The 18,533-nt window shown below is 32.6% G+C and overlaps 2 protein-coding genes and 1 long non-coding RNA gene across 5 annotated transcripts in view; all 3 read right to left on the bottom strand.

The window, feature by feature from the left end:
- LOC123013879 (uncharacterized protein DDB_G0283697-like) overlaps nt 1-607 on the bottom strand; it is a 4,133-nt gene extending 3,526 nt beyond the window's left edge. The window contains exon 1 of the mRNA XM_044412733.1: nt 44-607. Coding sequence (XP_044268668.1) covers nt 44-607 — 564 coding nt within the window. The remainder of the gene's footprint in view (nt 1-43) is intronic.
- Nucleotides 608-5,899: 5,292 nt separating this feature from the next.
- The window catches only part of LOC123012524 (propionyl-CoA carboxylase beta chain, mitochondrial-like), a 13,851-nt gene continuing 1,217 nt past the window's right edge, over nt 5,900-18,533 (bottom strand). Inside the window, 9 exon segments of the mRNA XM_044410519.1 lie at nt 5,900-6,108; nt 7,241-7,270; nt 7,273-7,438; nt 7,496-7,704; nt 7,753-7,958; nt 13,547-13,734; nt 13,785-13,904; nt 14,031-14,303; nt 14,354-14,467. Coding sequence (XP_044266454.1) covers nt 5,987-6,108; nt 7,241-7,270; nt 7,273-7,438; nt 7,496-7,704; nt 7,753-7,958; nt 13,547-13,734; nt 13,785-13,904; nt 14,031-14,303; nt 14,354-14,467 — 1,428 coding nt within the window. The 3' untranslated portion in view covers nt 5,900-5,986.
- LOC123012525 lies at nt 10,332-12,981 on the bottom strand. 3 transcript variants are annotated; one of them, XR_006413219.1, is made up of 3 exons: nt 11,906-12,981; nt 11,371-11,855; nt 10,332-11,315 (listed from the first exon to the last, which is right to left on the bottom strand). It is a non-coding gene; the product is annotated as an uncharacterized LOC123012525 (long non-coding RNA). The 3 variants fall into 3 exon arrangements; XR_006413221.1 differs by having other exon boundaries at nt 10,332-11,765; nt 11,832-11,855; XR_006413220.1 differs by having other exon boundaries at nt 10,332-11,855; nt 11,906-11,983; nt 12,040-12,981.

The raw sequence follows: 18,533 nt of genomic DNA, 5'->3' as shown, positions 1-18,533 counted from the left end.
CTTTAAGTTTTTCATCAGCTGAATGTTCTTCAGAAGAGGTTACAAATGATGTATTATGTTCTTTTTTCTTCTTTTCCTTCTTATTTTCAAATAAGACGGTTGAGAGTTCTGATTTGTCACTTCTTTTCTTGTGTTTATCAAAGTCATAGTTTTTTTTCTTGAATTTTTTAGATGGAGTAATCTCCTCACCTTCCAAACCAAAATCGAGTTCTTTCTTTTTCTCATCACTACTTAGAATTTCCTGTTTAATCTCTAAAGGCTCATCATACACTTTTTCCTTTTTCTTCTTACCTGTAAGTTTTTCATCAGCTGAATGTTTTTCAGAAGAGGTTACAATTGATGTATTATGTTCATTTTTCTTCTTTTCCTTCTTCTTATTTTCAAATAAGTCGGTTGAGAGTTCTGATTTGTCACTACTTTTCTCGTGTTGATGAAAAGTATGGTTTTTCTTCTTGAATTTTTTAGATGAAATAGTGTCATCTACAAAACCAAAATCGAGTTCTTCTTTCTTCTTCTTCTTCTTTTTCTCACCACTACTTAAAATTTCCTGTTTAACATTCTTATTGTTATAAACAAAATCGACGCTTTTGTTAAAATTATATTCCATCGTGGTCTTGAAAAAATTTTCAGAAAATTATCTTCTTCTTCTAATACTCAACAGTGTTATTTAGGCATTGGCCAACACCCCTATATCACCAACGATTAGCAAATTAAATCAAAACGTGGTCGTTACTTTTTTAGGTTACATTAAAAGTTAAATTTTTGACAGCTTCGTGAAGATAGCTACTTGAAATTAAGTAAAAAATTACAGCGCACCAGTTCAGTTTAGAAAAGTATTTAACCAAGCGGTTTTTTTTAACTATTTACTTTTACAAAGTTATAAATGATAAAAATTTAAGTGCAATAAAATATATAATTGTGTTTTGAAAATAAGATTTTGTTTTGCTTTTAAGTTTTGCAATTTATTTGGTAAAATGGCAACTTTGATGAAATTTTTTTGATAGAAATTCTATAAAATGTAAGTAGTTGTAATTATTATTAGATAATAATAACTTTTGTAAACAAAGGTTTTATTGTGGTCTGTTATTTCAAAAACTAATTGTTTAAACAAGAAACGTTTAATTTTATACTTATAACTAAAGCTGCACTGGTCAGCTAGCAAGTATACTCCTTCACAAAAGTTAAAAAAGTTTGCAATAATTACAATAAATAATTAAATTAATAAATTTTTAAGACAAAATAGTAATTAATTAAAAGTGAGATAAAGGCAGATATCTTTTTACTTCTTTGTTTTTGCTGGATTTCACAATGCTTAGAAAAATAAAATGAGTTTTTAGTAAAAATAATGCGACTTTTTTAACTTTTGTGGAGCAGTTTAGTTATTTGCTTTCTTCAGTGAGCTAGGAACAAATGAGTGTTTGAAGAACCTTCTGCAATGAGTGTTTTATACTACATATTTTTCCATTTTGCCGCTTTATATCATTTTATAAATTAAAAGAGAAAAATTTTAAATCTAGGAATTTTGCGACGGTTGGTGACATTTATTTTATTTATTTATGTGGAATAATTTATGTGGCGGCTGTGGAAAATAAAAATAATTCTTATTTTCACATTTGAAAATAAATAGTGAAGAAAGTCCGTCACTAAAATTAAATTTGTAGCTGAATGTACACTTGCTTTCAAAACTTTCGCGTACACCTATTTTTCGGTGTATTAAATGCGGATTGTAATTAACGTCGTCTGCGTTGATTGACAGTATTTACTGTCAATCAACGCAGACGACGGTAATTAATCAGCTCTGACATTTAAGTATGAAAAGTCAAAATGCCTCGACTGACAGAAAAAGAAAAAGTTTTCATCCTTCCCAAATTAGACGATGGGTGCACTATGTATTAGAAGGGTTGCTACTCATTATGGGCCAGATAAAACCAATCTTCTACGAGAAAAGAAACACTGGACCCTCACTAAAAGGCCGTCTTCGGGAAGACTCAAAATTTCAAACGTGGAGAAAGATGTACCCTTTTTGGATAATTTAAGGGAAAACTGTTTCAATATGACTAGATAAAACCTTTTTTAATGTTTGTATTTATATTTTTGTTTTGTTTTAATTAATAAATTTCTGTTACATTCAAACACTAATTACTGCCGAATTATTTGTTTTGTAAAGATTTTTGGTTTATATCTGCAATTATTATGTATAAACTAACATAATAAAACAGGAATTTGGGTCCAGGATGAGGGATCGATCACATTTTTTTTAAATGCTGTCAATGTCATCTTTAACCTAATTTCAATATTACCCATTCACTCAGCTAAAATTTTGCAAAATTTTTGTTACTTGATTTTGAATGTGTACGCGAAAGTTTTGAAAGCATGTGTATGTTATTTTGAAATTTGCGTGTCAAGTGTCAACCAGAGTAGAAACAAGAGAGTAGAAAGATGGCGAATAAAGAAGTAGAAGCTTGGCGTGCTTGTCATTTCATTAATTTGTGTTTTATTTAAATCGGCCCACCCTCGACTACAACTTAAGGTTTGGCGTCAACCGAAGAATTTGATCAGAAGAGTATTTTTCTGGATTTGATAAGTTGTGAACAAAAACCACGTGTAAAGGTGAAAAGAATGACGAGGGCCGCGACGAAGCAGCGGGAGAAGGTGCTTCCTTAAGGGTCGAAGATATAATACTGTAAGAACAGTTTGCTGGAACTGAAGGAGTAGATTTGATGTTATGGTTCAATCGCATTACGACTTTTAAGAGGAATTATGGTCTGAATGACAACGAATTACTGTTGGCTGCGATTAACAAACTCTCAGGATTTGCAAAGAAATGGTTCGACTCGAGACCTGAGCATTTGGATTTAAGCTTTATCGAATTAAAGGCCAAGATGATTTCGACTTTTGGGAACAGAGAAAACCGGTTATGTTATATGAACAGATCTGAAACCCGGAAGTGGAGAAGAAATGAGAAATTCTTGGAATATTATGAGGACAAGCTTTTGTTAGGTAATCAGCTGCAGTTGTGTGAGCCAGAAATTTTGAAATATATGATCGATGGTTTGGATAATTGCATTCTTCAAACACAGGTAAAAATGTCAAGATTTACTTCCTTGTCAGAGTTTATGAAAGTGATGAATGAAATTTCGGGTACTGAGAGGCAAGCGGGTGCAAATTTGGGGGGCAGCACTCAAGTTCTTCCCAAGTCAGACGATGGCATCGACGTCAGCAGGAGGCGTCAGTGGCAGCAGTGACAGGGTGATGTGGGGGTCACAAGTACGTTGTTTCAACGGCAATATTGCAGGGCACAGAGCTAGTGAATGCCGTAAGCCAAGAAGAGCACCTGGAACATGCTTTGAGTGTGGACGAGGAGATCACAGAGTACGAGACTGTTCTGTTGCAGCAGGAAGGAAGCACACCACCGTCCAGGCTCAAGCAGATTTCACCACCAACGTTATTGAATCATCGACGGCAGCACCCTTAGAATTTCGGTAGACCTTACGACTAAAGACGAGTATGATACTATTTGTAATTACCATTTAAACTGTCTTGTTGATACGGGAAGCTCTATTAGTTTGATCAAGTCTCGTTATATAGCAAATATTAATTATGACCCGGACTCATAACAATGAAGAATTTTCTGGTATTAACGGATCTACATTGACTATCCTTGGCATATTTAACACTGTAAATTCTGTTAATGACTCTGTAAAATTTTACGTAGTACCTGACAATACTATGACCTTCAGCGCTATACTTGGTAGAGACTTTATTTCTTGTCAAAATTGAAAAGTTTCATTCCCTAAAACAGTTCAGGTCGATTACGTTCAGAGTTCTGAACCATTAGATTCAAACGAAATACTTCACATCAATATTGACGATGATTTAGACGATGCTAAAATTGATTTGAATGTCAATCCCTATTTGCCTTTACATGTTAAACTGATATATTCATGAAGTGTTCTCGGATTTAATTAATAGTCATAAAATTCTTGTATATCTTGACGATATAATGATTGCAACCGAGGATTTGGCTCAACACCTTTCGATTCTCCGTGAAGTTTTTAATATTGCTGCTAGACACAAATTGGAATTTCGGTTAGATAAATGCACGTTCTTAAACTCTGAAACTGTTTACTTGGGTTATTTAGTAAACGAAAAAGGTATCCAGCCGAATCCTGAAAACGTAGAGTGTGTTAAAAATTTTCCCGTTCCCACCTGTACGAAGGACATTCAAAGATTCTTGGGTCTAGCGAATTACTTTAGACGTTTCATTCCATCTTTTTCTATAAAAGCAAGAGTGTTGTATGACTTGATTAGAAAAAATGCTGCGTTTAAATTTGGTGATGATGAGCTTATGGCTTTCGAAACTTTGAAGGATTTTCTAGTTGATGCACCTCTTCTCACTATTTAGTATTCTCCTTTGCTGGAAACAGATGTTCACTGCGACGCTAGTTCGAAAGATTTTGGTGCGATACTTTTACAGAAACAGGATGATGGTAAGTTTAGGCCTGTTCGTTACTTGAGTAAGCGCACTACCGAGTCTGAATCCAGTTGAGAAATTTCATGTGTACTTGCACGGGTTGAGTTTTAAGGTGGTAACTGATAGTGACGCAGTTAAAATGGCTTTGAATAAAATAATATCAACCCTGGTATCAGTTGTTCTCGAAAAGCATGATTACACGATTGAACATCGTGCCGGTAAACGAATGCAGCACGTTGACGTGCTGAGCACTCCCGTGATGTGAGCAGAATCTTACTATAGCACAAAATTTAGATCCAGTTATAAAAGCTTTGAAGTCAGAATTGGAAGTGAGAGAGAATAAAAAATTTGAGCTCAGAAACGGTTTAGTATACCGCAAAGTTAATGATAAACTCCTCTTTTATGTTCCAATTCTGATGAAACAGAATATCCTGTCCATTTACGATCTTTTATGAGCATTGAAAAAATGTGAATTTACACAATAAAATTATCAAAGGTTGTTTGTGAATCGTTTTCGTAGAGACGGTTACTAGTTTACGTTGTTAAACACATTTTATAAACATAGCCCATGCGAAATTTAAATGATGTTTTTTGTCAGCTCTATAACGAGCTTACGGTTAGTTATACAACAAAAATGCAAAGAACCATTTTTGTAGAAAATTTTGTAAGCTTTAATTTTGATAAGAAGGTAAAAACCGATAGAAGTGATAGTTTCCGAGATATAAGCAAAAACCCAAAAAAAGACACTTTTAGCCCCCTCCCCTTCCTCGAGCTCGGCCTCTATCCTCGGGGACGTTTGATATATGTCTACCCAAGTGTAAAGAAAGCGTTTAAAAAAAATTCCAACTAGGATTTTTTTCCACCGATTGCCCTATTTTTGTCTAAGTTGACTGGGCTAAAAGGTTGGATTGAATTTTCATTTTTCATAATCGCTTATTTTCTAAAGTGTGATATTTTTTGCTGCGTGGTGTCCCCTCTCCAAAACCAATTGCTATTTTGCGCGAGAGAGATGGTTAATGAATTTTCAGACGGGTTAAGATGAGCGTTGGAGCTATCACGTAAGATATGTACCTACTAGTCTATTTCAGCACCCGAATCGGTGTTGAAATGGCTCATTAAAACATCGGTTTTGGTATCAAAATAAGCTTTCTTTCAGACGCAAAATAGAAATAATCACTTTTTAACATTGCATTTATTGGTTCCATTTATTAACAAAACGTTTAAGAACACATTTTTAAACATAAATAAACTATGAACATAAACACAACTTAACCCGACACACCAAACTTTTATTTCTATCACGACGTGTTTCAACCACAAAGTGGTCATCCTCAGGTGGGTTTTATTCTTACATGATTTTATCTGAAAATTGAGTATTCTATCACCTGTCTAAATTTGTAACAATAAAAGCGGGACACTCTGTACCTATAGGTGTTCCGAATTTTGAAATCAAAGATTTTAGGGTGGTCTTTGAGGGAATTCTAACATTGACAATGGTTTATAAAAAAATTACTACAGAGGCATATTGCCGTGTTTTTTGGGAGGGTTAAGTAATTTTTTTGTTTCATGCACTTCCAAGTCTCTGCAAAGTCGCCATCTAGTTGTCCGTGGCTCAATAATGTCATCGATAAAGCCTGAAAAATATCAGTTTACAGACAACATAAGCATAAGTAGGATGAAAGTTGAGCAGTAGATATGTAATAAATTTGTAGATTTGTACAGTCGAAGAAAAAATGTTCAATCTGCTTTTAGAGCGGTCTGATTTAGACCACTGATTTTTTTCAAACCTATAAAAAAATGGCAACATCGCCTTTAAACTATTTATTTTTTGGAAAAACTAATTGAATGAAAAGGTACTATAAAAATGTGATGTTCTGTCAAGAATAAAAATTTTCGAAGTTTTTGTTTGTTTTTGAGTTCTTTAAAAAAACTGTTTTTTTAATGGCAACCTACTATAAAACCATTTTTCTCATGAAGGTTATGATCTAAGAATTAAAATTATATACTTTATAGGTACCGTGCGATCAAATAAAAAATAAATTAGAATAGGTGTCGATTAAATTGTACAGTTGGCAACACATTGGCTGGGAATCTGGGCTGGAAATTTTTCACACAAACTGAAAGTGAAAATGACCATCAACCGTTTTCCTCTTGTACAGCAATAAAAAATTTCTGCTCTAAAGTGAACATTGTTTCACTCAAAAGGAATAAAACGCAAACTTGTCAAAATTTCCGCTGACATTTGATGTCAAAAATTAGGATTGCCATCTGAAGGACTTTAATCACCGCCTACTCTAATTTTTTTTGATCGCGCGGTATTTAATTTAAAAAAAATACATGACTGCAATTAAAAAAAATCGCAAAACTGAAAAACAAAACAAAAATTCGTTTTCAAAATACGATAACATTTACTTTAATTTATATTAATTATTTTTGTCTGAAGGCAAATGATTAAAAAAAAACTTCTTGGTTCCATACATTATATCACCCTGTACAAATAAATTTTAACAAATACTGTCCATTTATGATACTCAGTTACAATGGTTTTTTAAAGTGATAAAAGAATTTGTAAGCTTTCGCTTAGTTAGTTCTTTTAGGAATTAGGGTCGACCAAATTTGGGTCACATGGCGTGGTTGACATGTTGAGTTGTCCTGAAGATGCCCCCCTTACAAAAATGGGCGAAACGTCGACCCTATTTCCTAAAACAACGTGCTCTAACTTGAAAAGACCTTAGATTTTAATCAGTTTTCAAAGTGGTTGCGTACCTTTTTGGGCAGCAGGTAGAGGACTGTTAACATTTCTGTATATTCATTCACGTATGTTGTAACATCCCTTTCATTTCTGTGTAAAATTGATACTGCACCCTTAGCTCCCATTACAGCTATTTCAGCGGATGGCCAAGCATAATTAACATCTCCTCTCAGATGCTTAGATGACATAACATCATACGCTCCACCGTAACCCTAACAAGAATTTAATGTAGTAAAAGCATAATTTTGATAACATTGTTTTTTACAAACTTTTCTAACAATTACGGTAAGTTTGGGAACTGTGGCTTCAGCATAGGCATATAATAACTTCGCTCCGTGTCTTATAACTCCTGAATGTTCCTGATAAATTCCTGGTAGAAAGCCTGGGACATCAACTAAAGTAATAATAGGTAGATTGAATGCATCACAGAAACGCACAAATCTGGCTGCTTTTATAGATGCGTTAATATCCAAACAACCTGAAGTTGTTTATTAGAGTTGTGCTGCAATATGTAATTGGAATTTACCAGCGGCGACTTTTGGTTGATTTCCAACAAAGCCCACAGGTCTGCCGTTCATTCGCGCAAAACCAACCACAATATTTTTAGCATAATTTGACATTATTTCAAAAAATTCTCTTTCATCAACTATGCAATGGATTACGTCTAACATATCATAAGGGGCACTAGGTTCTAGTGGGATTATTGAATCGAGGGCCAATACATCTAAATCACTAAAACATTTTTTTTTTAAATTTAGGTACCACGTTGAGTAAAATTTAATACAGAGAGTCCCACGTAAGAATTTCGGGTCTAATACCTCTGTTATTTGCCAACGGATTTTTATAATAAAATTACTTGAAGTTAAAAAGTATAATTTTAACACTAATTTTCTCAAACACAATTAAAAACAAATCGAAAATAAAATTTAATCCAAATCTTCAAAATTAATGCCAAGATCACTGTCATCATTATTTTCTCCCAAATTTATAATTAAGTCATCCAAAACATTTTATAAAATCATCAGCACAACTGTCAGAATGTAAAAATCAAAAATTTAAAAATTTTCCAGCTCTGCTCGTCTTGGAGACATATTCTATTGATTGCTAAGAAAACCGAATAGGCGAGACATAAAAAGTAATCACAGCATCAGTACACCTATACAGGGCGAGTTATAATTAAGTGTAAATTTTTAGTCAGAGTTTTTTTAAGCCAAAATAAGCAATTAAGTCTAATATACCTTAGTAACAAAAGGCTCCCTTTAAAAGATACAGAAGTTGTGTTTACTCGTTTCTATCCCAAACTCGTCGGTAAGCATTTTGTTTATTCTTGCTAAGTCGGTAAGCATTTTAGATATTTAAAAAAATATTTTTTTTTAACACTCCGTATCTTTTTAAGGGAGCATTTTGTTAGTATACTTATTCGGTATATTAGGGTTCATTATTTTTAAAATTTAAAAAAATTATTCAGAATTGTAATGGCAAACTAGTAGTCCGGTCAAATTAGTCATAAAAATAGTGGTCAAATAACGAAAATTCCGACAGAGCTAAATTTTGGTGGAGACCTTGGGTATACCATTAGAAATAAAGTGGCAAAAGTCCTCATCGATCTCATGTGTGCTAAAAAAGTTATTCGGGGTCAAAAGTCAATATTTGACGTTTTTTAGATTTTCTTCGAAAACGGCAAGTTTTATCAAAAAAGTAGCTCAGACGAAAATTATAGATCTTAAAATTATCTACAAAATGGTCTTTATACTTTTTTTCCAAGAATCACCATTCCTGAGATATCGCGATTTTAAAAGTTGAAGGAGTAACGTTCTACATCATATGCACATACAGAGTGCGCCAGAACTCGCGCCCCAAAGACAAATGCCATGTAGGGTAAGGTACCAGGAACATAAAAAAAAATTAAAAACATTCTATCTATAAAAATTTCGAAGTTATGAGAGTTTACATTTTGCACTTTGACTCTTATTTATTTCTGTAGGATAAATAATTTTCCACGTTTTTTTGCTACAGGTTATTGGAAAAGGAAACAAAGAAGCTGTATCCTAAGTTGTAACTCTGTTTAATATTATTTGTAGCTTTTATTGACAAAATTTTTGTACCTTTATCAAATAATTATAAAAAATCATATACAAGGTCATCACTATTATTAAATAGACATAAAAAAATGACAAATGTCAAAAAATAAATGTCAAAATTTTTTGACAGATAGAATTTTTTAAACATTTTTTCAGTACTCTGGGGACTACCCAATTACTCCCTTTCAAGGAAATGCGCGATTTTTTGAACAACCCGTATGTATTACCAATAAATTCTTTTTAATTCTAATGGAATCGAGATATTTATAAGTTTAATGAAGTAGAAGAAAAATTTCAAGTAAAATAAGATACCAGGAACATAAAAAAAATGTTTAAAAAATTTTATCTGTCAAAAAAATTTGACATTTGTTTTTTGACATTTGACTATTTTTTATGTCTATTTAATAATACTGATGATTTTGTATATGTTTTTTTACAATTATCTAATAAAGGTACAAAAGTTTTGCCAATAAAAGCCACAAATAACATTGAACAGAGTTACAATTTAGGACACAGCTTTTTTGTTTCTTCTTTTAATGGCCTGTAGCAAAAAAACTTGGAAAATTATTTTCCCTACAGAAATAAATAGAGTCAAAGTGCAAAATTTAAACTCTCATAACTTTGAAACTTTTATAGATAGATTTTTTTTTTAATTTTTTCTATGTTTGTGGTACCTTACCCTACATGGCATTTGTCTTTGAAGCGGGAGTTCTGACGCACTCTGTATGTGCATACCATGTAGAACGTGACTCCTTCAACTTTTAGAATCGCGATATCTCAGGAATGGTGATTGTTAGAAAAAAAGTATAAGGACCATTTTGTAGATAATTTCAAGATCTATATTTTTTGTCAGGGCTACTTTTTTGATAAAACTTACCGTTTTCGAAAAAAATCTAAAAAACGTCAAATTTCGACCTTTGACCCCGAATAACTTTTTTAGCACACATGGGATCGATGGGGACTTTTGACACTTTATTCCTAATGGTGTACTCAATATCTCCACCAAAATTTAGCTCTGTCGGAATTTTAGTTATTTAAAATGTTTATTTTGACCGGACTATAGACGCAAGTAGCCTTTCGAATGTGCCTTTTCTATACAGAGTGATTTGTTTTTATGGTTACAAATTTAAACACATGATAGAATATTCAATTTTAAGACAAAAGTTTCTTATGAACATGTTTCAAAAAATGTTATGTAAGCGAGCTGCACCACCTGAAGGAGATGCGTTTTTTAATGAGACACTACTGCAGAATAGATAAAATTACAAAAGTTAGTACGGCTGATAACCTTTAAACACCAGAATGAATTCAAAAATCAGTTGTCGCACGTTTTAATCACGGGCGTCTTAAACGATAAAACTAATTTAATTTTTAATTTTTATCCTCTTTATAGTCTGTAACACATACAGAGTCAGTCACAAAAGAGTTACTTCTGAAATAATTTGGACAGCAGCCCATTATACAATTCACATAGACGTCTTGCTTCCTCATTTTTTAAATTTATAAAATTAAATCCAAGAATACTTTGCATATTTTTTCATTTTGACATTTAAAAAGTAACAGTCAATTTTCGTTAATACAATGTATTATTACACCATAGAATATACTCAATATAGAAAATCAAGTAACACACAATTTTCCGGTCGTCAAAATTTCAAGCCTGGCGCCGTCTCTTGTTTGTATGTTGAACTAAAATTGGCGGCAAATTTAAATACTTTATCATTCAATTTTAATTTTCCTATTACAATTTAAACACAAATAACCAAAATTTTCAACAAAATCAGGTATATGTGTTTAGTAATAATATTTTGGTTATGATCAAGACATAAAGAAGCACATATAATGGACTTAAATTGTTTATTTATGCATTTAACAAAATTGTACCACACGTTATGATAGCATTCTCTAAAYTTACTAAGTAAATGGATTTGATTTTTACATTTTTGACTGGTGGCTCCTGCATTCTTAAAAAATCCTGCCGTTTAAGATAATTTCCAACAAAATTTAACTGAAAGAAGATAGATTAGGACTGTAYAGTAAATGGTTATACTGSTGGGCACTACAGATTTAGATGGCGACCTGTACATTTGCTAATATATGCTCCAGTCGGTTTTTGTGAAAGAGCAGTACATCTGACGTGTGGATTTCATGCCTTTTCAAGTTGATAGAATCACACAAAACTTTAAACTATTTTGCATAGTTTCCTTTTGAGATGATCGTCTCAGGTAGTATAAACCTTAATAGCAAAAGTCCTTCTTTAGCCCAAAAAACTGTTGCGAAGACTTTATCGTGTAAATTTTTTGTTTGAACTTCTTATACTTTATTTTGGAATAAGATTATTGATCATTGTCTCATTATCAATTCCTCCAAATGTTGAGCAAAAATTTCTCGGTACATACCACCGAATTACGGTACAAAGTGTTTTAGCCTATCCGGACTAACAGAATCTCTGTTTGAACTGCGGTCAAAATCACAGCGGAGGACACATTATTAGAGAGACGTTTAGTCAAAATTTATTTGTTACCTAAAAAATGATTCTTTTCTAATTCTACAACCGTGTTTTTAGAATCAATCAATAAAAATTTCTCAGAGTCTAACCCTATATTGCAAAGCCCTTGTAATATCGTCCAAGTGTGATGACATTAGCTGTAAAAGAGCTTAATATCCCCTCTAGTTCTAGAAACAGACCACAATTCAAAAGCGAAAATTTTCCTTTCTAATTCTGTTTTTACCTGTTCAAATTTTGACGGCAGTTCAGATGTCCCCAAATTTCTGGAGTCTTATCCAGTAGTTTCAAGATTCTCTTGAGGAGCATTGCTGCTGGATATCTTTTAGGAGAGTGTTACCTATTTCTAAACTTGAAACTTGAATAATTCTACCTTAAAAGTAGATACTAATAAAAAACGAAACCAAACAAAATTTAAACACACAATGAAAAGAGCGTACCACGAACAAAGTATGTAACAAATAATTCGAACACGAAAGGGAAATATTAACTGGGAAATTATTTGAACAATACTAGTGAAAGTTGATTGAAAAGTGTTTTTTGATATTTTGCGTCAAATATCCAAAGATTGCTTTATATTCTGTATTTTTTTAAGTAAAAACAAAACATACAACCAAGAGATGGTACTAGTAGTTTCTGTTTACTACTGTTTGTGGTAATTTACAGAAATCTGTAAATAAAAGCAAGTGGCGCCGTCTCTTGGTTGTATGTTTTTCATTAACATATTTGCCTATGCCTGCTGATCAACCCTGTTATTACACAAATAACGAGAAAGTGGGCATGCTTTTAATCCATGGAGAATGCAAGAAAAATGCTCCTCCGACAGCAGCTCTGTACTTGGAGACTTGGAGAGGTATCAAAATCGAATGCATCCGGTTCCTGAAACATTTAGAAATCTGGAAGCCAAGTTACAACAAGATTGGTCCCCAATGAAAGACCCCGTCAGAGGACTGCTTCTGGCCCAGAAAATTAAATTAGAGTCCTTGAAGCAGTAGACAATTACTTGTCATTTTGACGACTTCACTCATTTTCATCCAGCTCACATTGATTACTAAATTAATTTAAATAAAATATTATACCCAGTTAGCTAAAGGTATTTTTGGTTGAAAACTAATTAATTTTCAAAGTAATTTTCCTGTGACTGACCCTGTATTGTAAACTGATTTTACTCAAAAACGGTAAGCTGTATCGAAAAAACGCAATTTTGCGATGCAGAATTTTGTGGCTGATAGTGGCAGGAACCAACAGCCAAAATAGTTAGGGTACTTTTTACCCTATAAAGATTTTCAGTTGTACCAAATTTTGTAATTTTATCTACAATGCTTTCTAAAATATTGGAAAAAATCCATTAATAGGTGCACCTCTTTCAGGGGATGTAGCTCCCTTATATAAAATTTTTCGATACATGTTGATAGGAAACTTTTATCTTAAAATTGAATATTCTATAACCTGTTTAAATATGTAACAATAAAAACGGAACAGCCTGTATAGCAACATGCGTAACAACGTCTGTTAAATTTTAACGGCCTAGGTTGTTATCGTTGCCATAACAAGCATGGAGACAGTATGGATATGATCAAATAACAATCAAGTATCACGAAAAAAAAATATTTAATTATGACTCACCCTTATACTTTTTCTAGAGCATAAATTTTTCATTTAACGACTGGAGAACTGGTTATTGTAGGTAAGCCATTTTCTGTTGCTTTTCTATAAAAAAGAATAATACTAACCAAGGATCATCACAAATCCTAATAGGTGCAGGATGATTACATGACTGTGGTAAATAACCCAAAAAATGTCTTAACTGTAGGAGAGCGTCAATATCATTTTTAAATGATCTATGTGCATTTCCCGATATTGTGGTATGTGTTCTAGCACCACCTAATTCCTCCCTAGTGATATCTTCATTATTAACTGACTAGAAATGCTCGTGAAAGTATATAAAACAATGGATTAATTCAATTTTACTTTGATGACATCAGGCCCTGTAACAAAAAGAAACGATGTATCTTCTATCATAAATACAAAATCTGTAAGTGCAGGTGAGTAAACAGCTCCTCCTGCGCAGGGACCCATAATTAGTGATATCTAAAACCGTAAATAATTAAGTACCTATCCGAAAACTATTACATAAACTTTTCAATTTTTTATAGGAGTTAAACGTATCTAGGTTGGAGTAGAAGTTAATTTCTTCATTAATTTATATTAATTAACCTGGGGAACAACTCCAGAAGCCAAAACATTTCTCTGAAATATATCAGCATATCCAACTAATGATTCCACGCCCTCTTGTATACGGGCGCCACCGCAGTCATTTAGTCCAATAATAGGAGCACCGTTGATTATCGCTTTATCCATCATTTTACAAATTTTTTTCGCATGAACACTCGAAAGACTTCCACCAAAAACTGTAAAGTCTTGACTAAATACGTACACTGGCCGTCCATTAACCAAACCGTGACCTGTAACTACAGAATCACCTGGAAACTATGTTAATTAATGTCTACCACTGCTACATTTTTGCCTAGTTATGTTACTTTTTGTTTATCCATTCCAAAATTTGTACAAGTGTGTTCTACAAACAAATCGTATTCTACAAAACTGTTATCATCAAGAAATATATCAAGGCGCTCGCGTGCTGTTAGTTTTCCCTAAAATGTTTAAAACTTAATTAATTTAATTTATCTCATGTGTCTAATAGCTGAAAACTAAAATTTGTTCCTTCATTATTTAGTGTTCTGTGTGCTTAAATTTAGGGCTCTTCTAATAGAGCTACTATCGCATTCATAAAAAACTAGTACAGCAAAATTTTATTGGTGTAAATTGGGTTACATAGAAATGTCAAATATAAACTTACCTGGTTTTTTATTAGATTAGATTCGATAGTTACTAAGGTAGCGCTGATCTGATTGGTGTTTCTATAGCAATTATGGAACCGATAAAATTTAATAACGATAAATCGTTTCAGAAACCGACCCTATAACAATTTAAATTTGAATTATCACCGCGTCAAGTTTCGATGTAGCATTTAATTTATAATGCCTCAGGTAACTTTTCAAAAAGCGATTATAAATGCTCGTTTACATGATGGAGCAAGCATAATAGCAATTGCCACTGAAATTGGTGTAAATAGAAGTACAGTTTTGCTCGCCAAGAAAAAAAAATCTGGTGTGAACATCACACAACTTTCCTTATCTTACTTATTTGGAAAACATCCTTACGACAATAATTTAGTATTGGAAATCCGAGTAGCAAACCTAACGTTTGCGTTAGTGCCACCTGCCGGATTACACGCGAAATAGTTGTCGCGGGTTCGAGTCTGGGGTGCAATTTTTTAGTTTGGTACCCATTATTATTTTTATTTTATCACATTTTCTTGTTTAATAAGGTAGATTTCATGATTGTACATATTTTTTATACCCATGAACCCCTTCATACAAGTAACTTACATACTAAATTACGAGTTTCTAGCTCTTATCGTTCTCGAAATATGCTGTTTAAAGACACACAGAGACACAAACACGACCCAATGGCCCAAACCAACTCTTTTGGTGTCTTGAACCTATAATTCGTCCAGAAATGTAAAAATATAGGTAGGTCAAATTTCAGCCGATTACAATACTTTCCCTATAGGATAAGGAAAGTAATAGAGCAAACGGAACGATCAGTAGACGAAAGGGATCAGGTCGAAGGAAAATTTCAACTGCTAATCAAGACAATGAACTAATTGGTTTTCTCACAATTAATCCATTTGAGACAGTGGTTAGGACTGTACAGGATTCAGAATTTCCAGGATCCTACGTTACAGCTCAACGTAGAGTTCGCGAATCTGTGATAAGAAATCGTTATGCTGCTAACAAAATTTGGTTTGCTCTAGAATATGTAACGCGTCCAGATGACTTCTGGGAGAACGAGAATTTACGAGACAATTGGTGTCATCAATGCCCAAAAGATTGTTAAAAGTAATTGAAGTAAATGGGGAAATGACAAAATATTAACTGATTTTTTTTTTCTTTTCAATAAAATTTATTCGTTAATATTTTGTAGTTTTATACTTTTAAGTTTTTAAAACAATGTTCTTAAGTATGTTTTAAAAAAGACGCTAAATTCCAAATATTAGGTAGACCAACCACCACAGACGTAAATAGGTTAACATAAAGTACATAGAAACGTTACACTACAAAATTTTTGAAAAGTTGACATAAGTATGATGTTTTGCTGTACTAGTTTTTTATAAATTCGATAGTACACTTGAGTGCCAAAAAAACGCAAATCGGTTTTTTTATAATGTAATTTGGCCTGTTAATAAATGCCAGTTTTTTGACGTTGTCTTTGTCACAATTCACAATTTCAAAATTGTCAGGCATCTTTCAAATTTCTATCAAATTTTTCCATTTCGTTTTTAACACTGACTATGACACTGCACTGGCAAGACCACCAAATAGGACATTTCTTTTGATAGTTTTTTAACCTTTTTAGGAACAACCTTTTTTACACTATGTAAATCTCTGAAAAATTTGACAATTCTATTTTTGACAATTTGCATTCAAGTGTAAGTACGAATAATAGCTGTCACAGGACACTGGGTAGTGAAAATGAATATTGAGTGGGAACTTGAAAAACTAGCATTAGGTTTAGTATACAGGATGAATCAAAAGTAACGCACAATTTTTCAAAAAAAATTTTAAACAGGCCGATTTTATGTATTGTAACATTTATGACGTCAGTGGATTTTGAGTAATTAATTATTTTTTTTAAATAGCAACCAACAATTTTGTTGACCGTTTTTGGTAATTTTTCTATATTTTTAAAAAAATACAGGGCGATTCAGATAAGATAATGAGCCTGACGATCTGGCGATGCAACCCAAAAAACAAATTTCATTTACGCCTTAGATCCAATTTAAATTAGGATTTGCACACTAAATCCAAGTTATCATCTTATGTCAGTCTGACATCAGTGCAGAGAACGATCATTGGGCCATTCAGTTCTCACGGAATGATAGAGAAATTAGAGAAGTCTTTTTGGTGTAAACCCAATAAAAATGTATGAACGAATGAAACATTAAAGGTAGGCATAAATCATAAATTGCTTGTCAAAGCACTGTCATAGCAATATGAGATAACTTGGATTGCAAATGCAAATCGTAATTAAAATTAGATCAAGACGTAAATGAAATTTGTTTTTTGGGTTGCATCGCCAGATCGTCAGGCTCTAAATCACCATGTATATTACCAAAAACAGTAAACAAAAATGTTGATTGTCATAACAACGTTACTTAAAAAAAATTACGTTATAAATAATGGTATAATGAAAATGTATCATTTACAAAAATTAAATCGACCTGTTAGAGGATTTTTTTTAAATAATGATCATAAAATTAAGAATTTTATGCGCTCCTTTTGATTCATTCTGTACAGGTGTTCCGTTTTTATTGCTACAAATTTAAGTATAATCAGTTTACAATATGTGTTACAGACCATAAAGAAGATAAAAAATTAAAAATTAAATTTGTTTAACCGTTTAAGACGTCCGTGATTAAACCTTTTGACAACTGATCTTTGAATTCGTTCAGGTGTTTAAATGTTATCAGCTGTACCAACGTTTGTACTTTTCTGTAGTGATGGGAAAACCCCATTAAAAAACGCATCTCTTTCAGGGGGTGTAGCTCGCTTACATAACATTTTTTGATACATGTTCATAGGAAACTTTTGTCTTAAAATTGAATATTCTATCACCTGTTTAAATTTGTAATAATAAAAACGGAACATTCTGTATTCAAGAAACGCAATGGAGTTTGAATAGTGCAAAAACCACTTGTTTTTATACACTGTGTCAATTTTAAAACTTGCAATCGGCAATATCGAGTAACTGAAAAAGTTATTGAGAATCACTCAGAACCGTTTTGGTGGTTCCTAGGGGGAGCCTAAATGAAATGGTTAGTGACGCATCTCCACCCTCCCTTGAAATAACAAAAAAAAATGAAAATTTAGAGTCTTTGTTTCTGAAGAATTGGAAAAACGGCTTTACTAAATAGGGCCTTGTATGACATTTTTGAAAAGCACTTGTTATGAACTTTTCAACGATGTATCACAAGTAGGGTAGTGCCATTTAAGATTTTCAACTTAAGGTGGCTGCGGCTTCAAGGGTGGGGGAGGTGCGTCACTTACCATGTCATTTTGATACCCCCTAGACCACCGAAACGGTTTTGAGTGATTCTAGATAACTTTCAGTTCTAGAGATATCGTCGATTGCAAGTTTTAAAATTGACACTCTGTATACCTTCGAAGAACCTAAATATCTTTAGATCACTGAAAATTGGACACATGAAAAAATGGTTGAAAATCAAGCATAATAATCCACAATAAATTAGTATTTCAGAACCAATGTGGTTTTGGTACTAATTAAAAAATGGTTAAAATCATCAAAAATGTCCCAAATAACATTAAAATCCCTCATTTCTTGAAAACCTCAAAATTCTTTTTCATTTCTAGGCCAAATGAATCAATTAAATATAATGAAGAATCGATAAAAGATGAAAGTAAAATTTCCAAACTAATATGTTTGAGTTAATAAAAAAAGTGAAAACTGTATTTGAAAACAAAAACAAAGATTCCACTCAAAGTAAGATTATAATATAATCTGTAACTACTGACCTTTTTATGCTGTTCATCAATTTTGTTTAGTCCACCACCTAAAAGAGCTTGATTCTTGATT

This window comes from Tribolium madens, unplaced genomic scaffold (assembly GCF_015345945.1).
Source record: "Tribolium madens isolate multiple individuals breed KSU strain unplaced genomic scaffold, Tmad_KSU_1.1 Scaffold_96;HRSCAF=242;Tcas5.2_LG5, whole genome shotgun sequence".
Classification (NCBI taxonomy): domain Eukaryota; kingdom Metazoa; phylum Arthropoda; class Insecta; order Coleoptera; family Tenebrionidae; genus Tribolium; species Tribolium madens.
The sequence above is the reverse complement of the archived record's forward strand: the minus strand, read 5'-3'. Positions and strand labels throughout refer to the sequence as shown.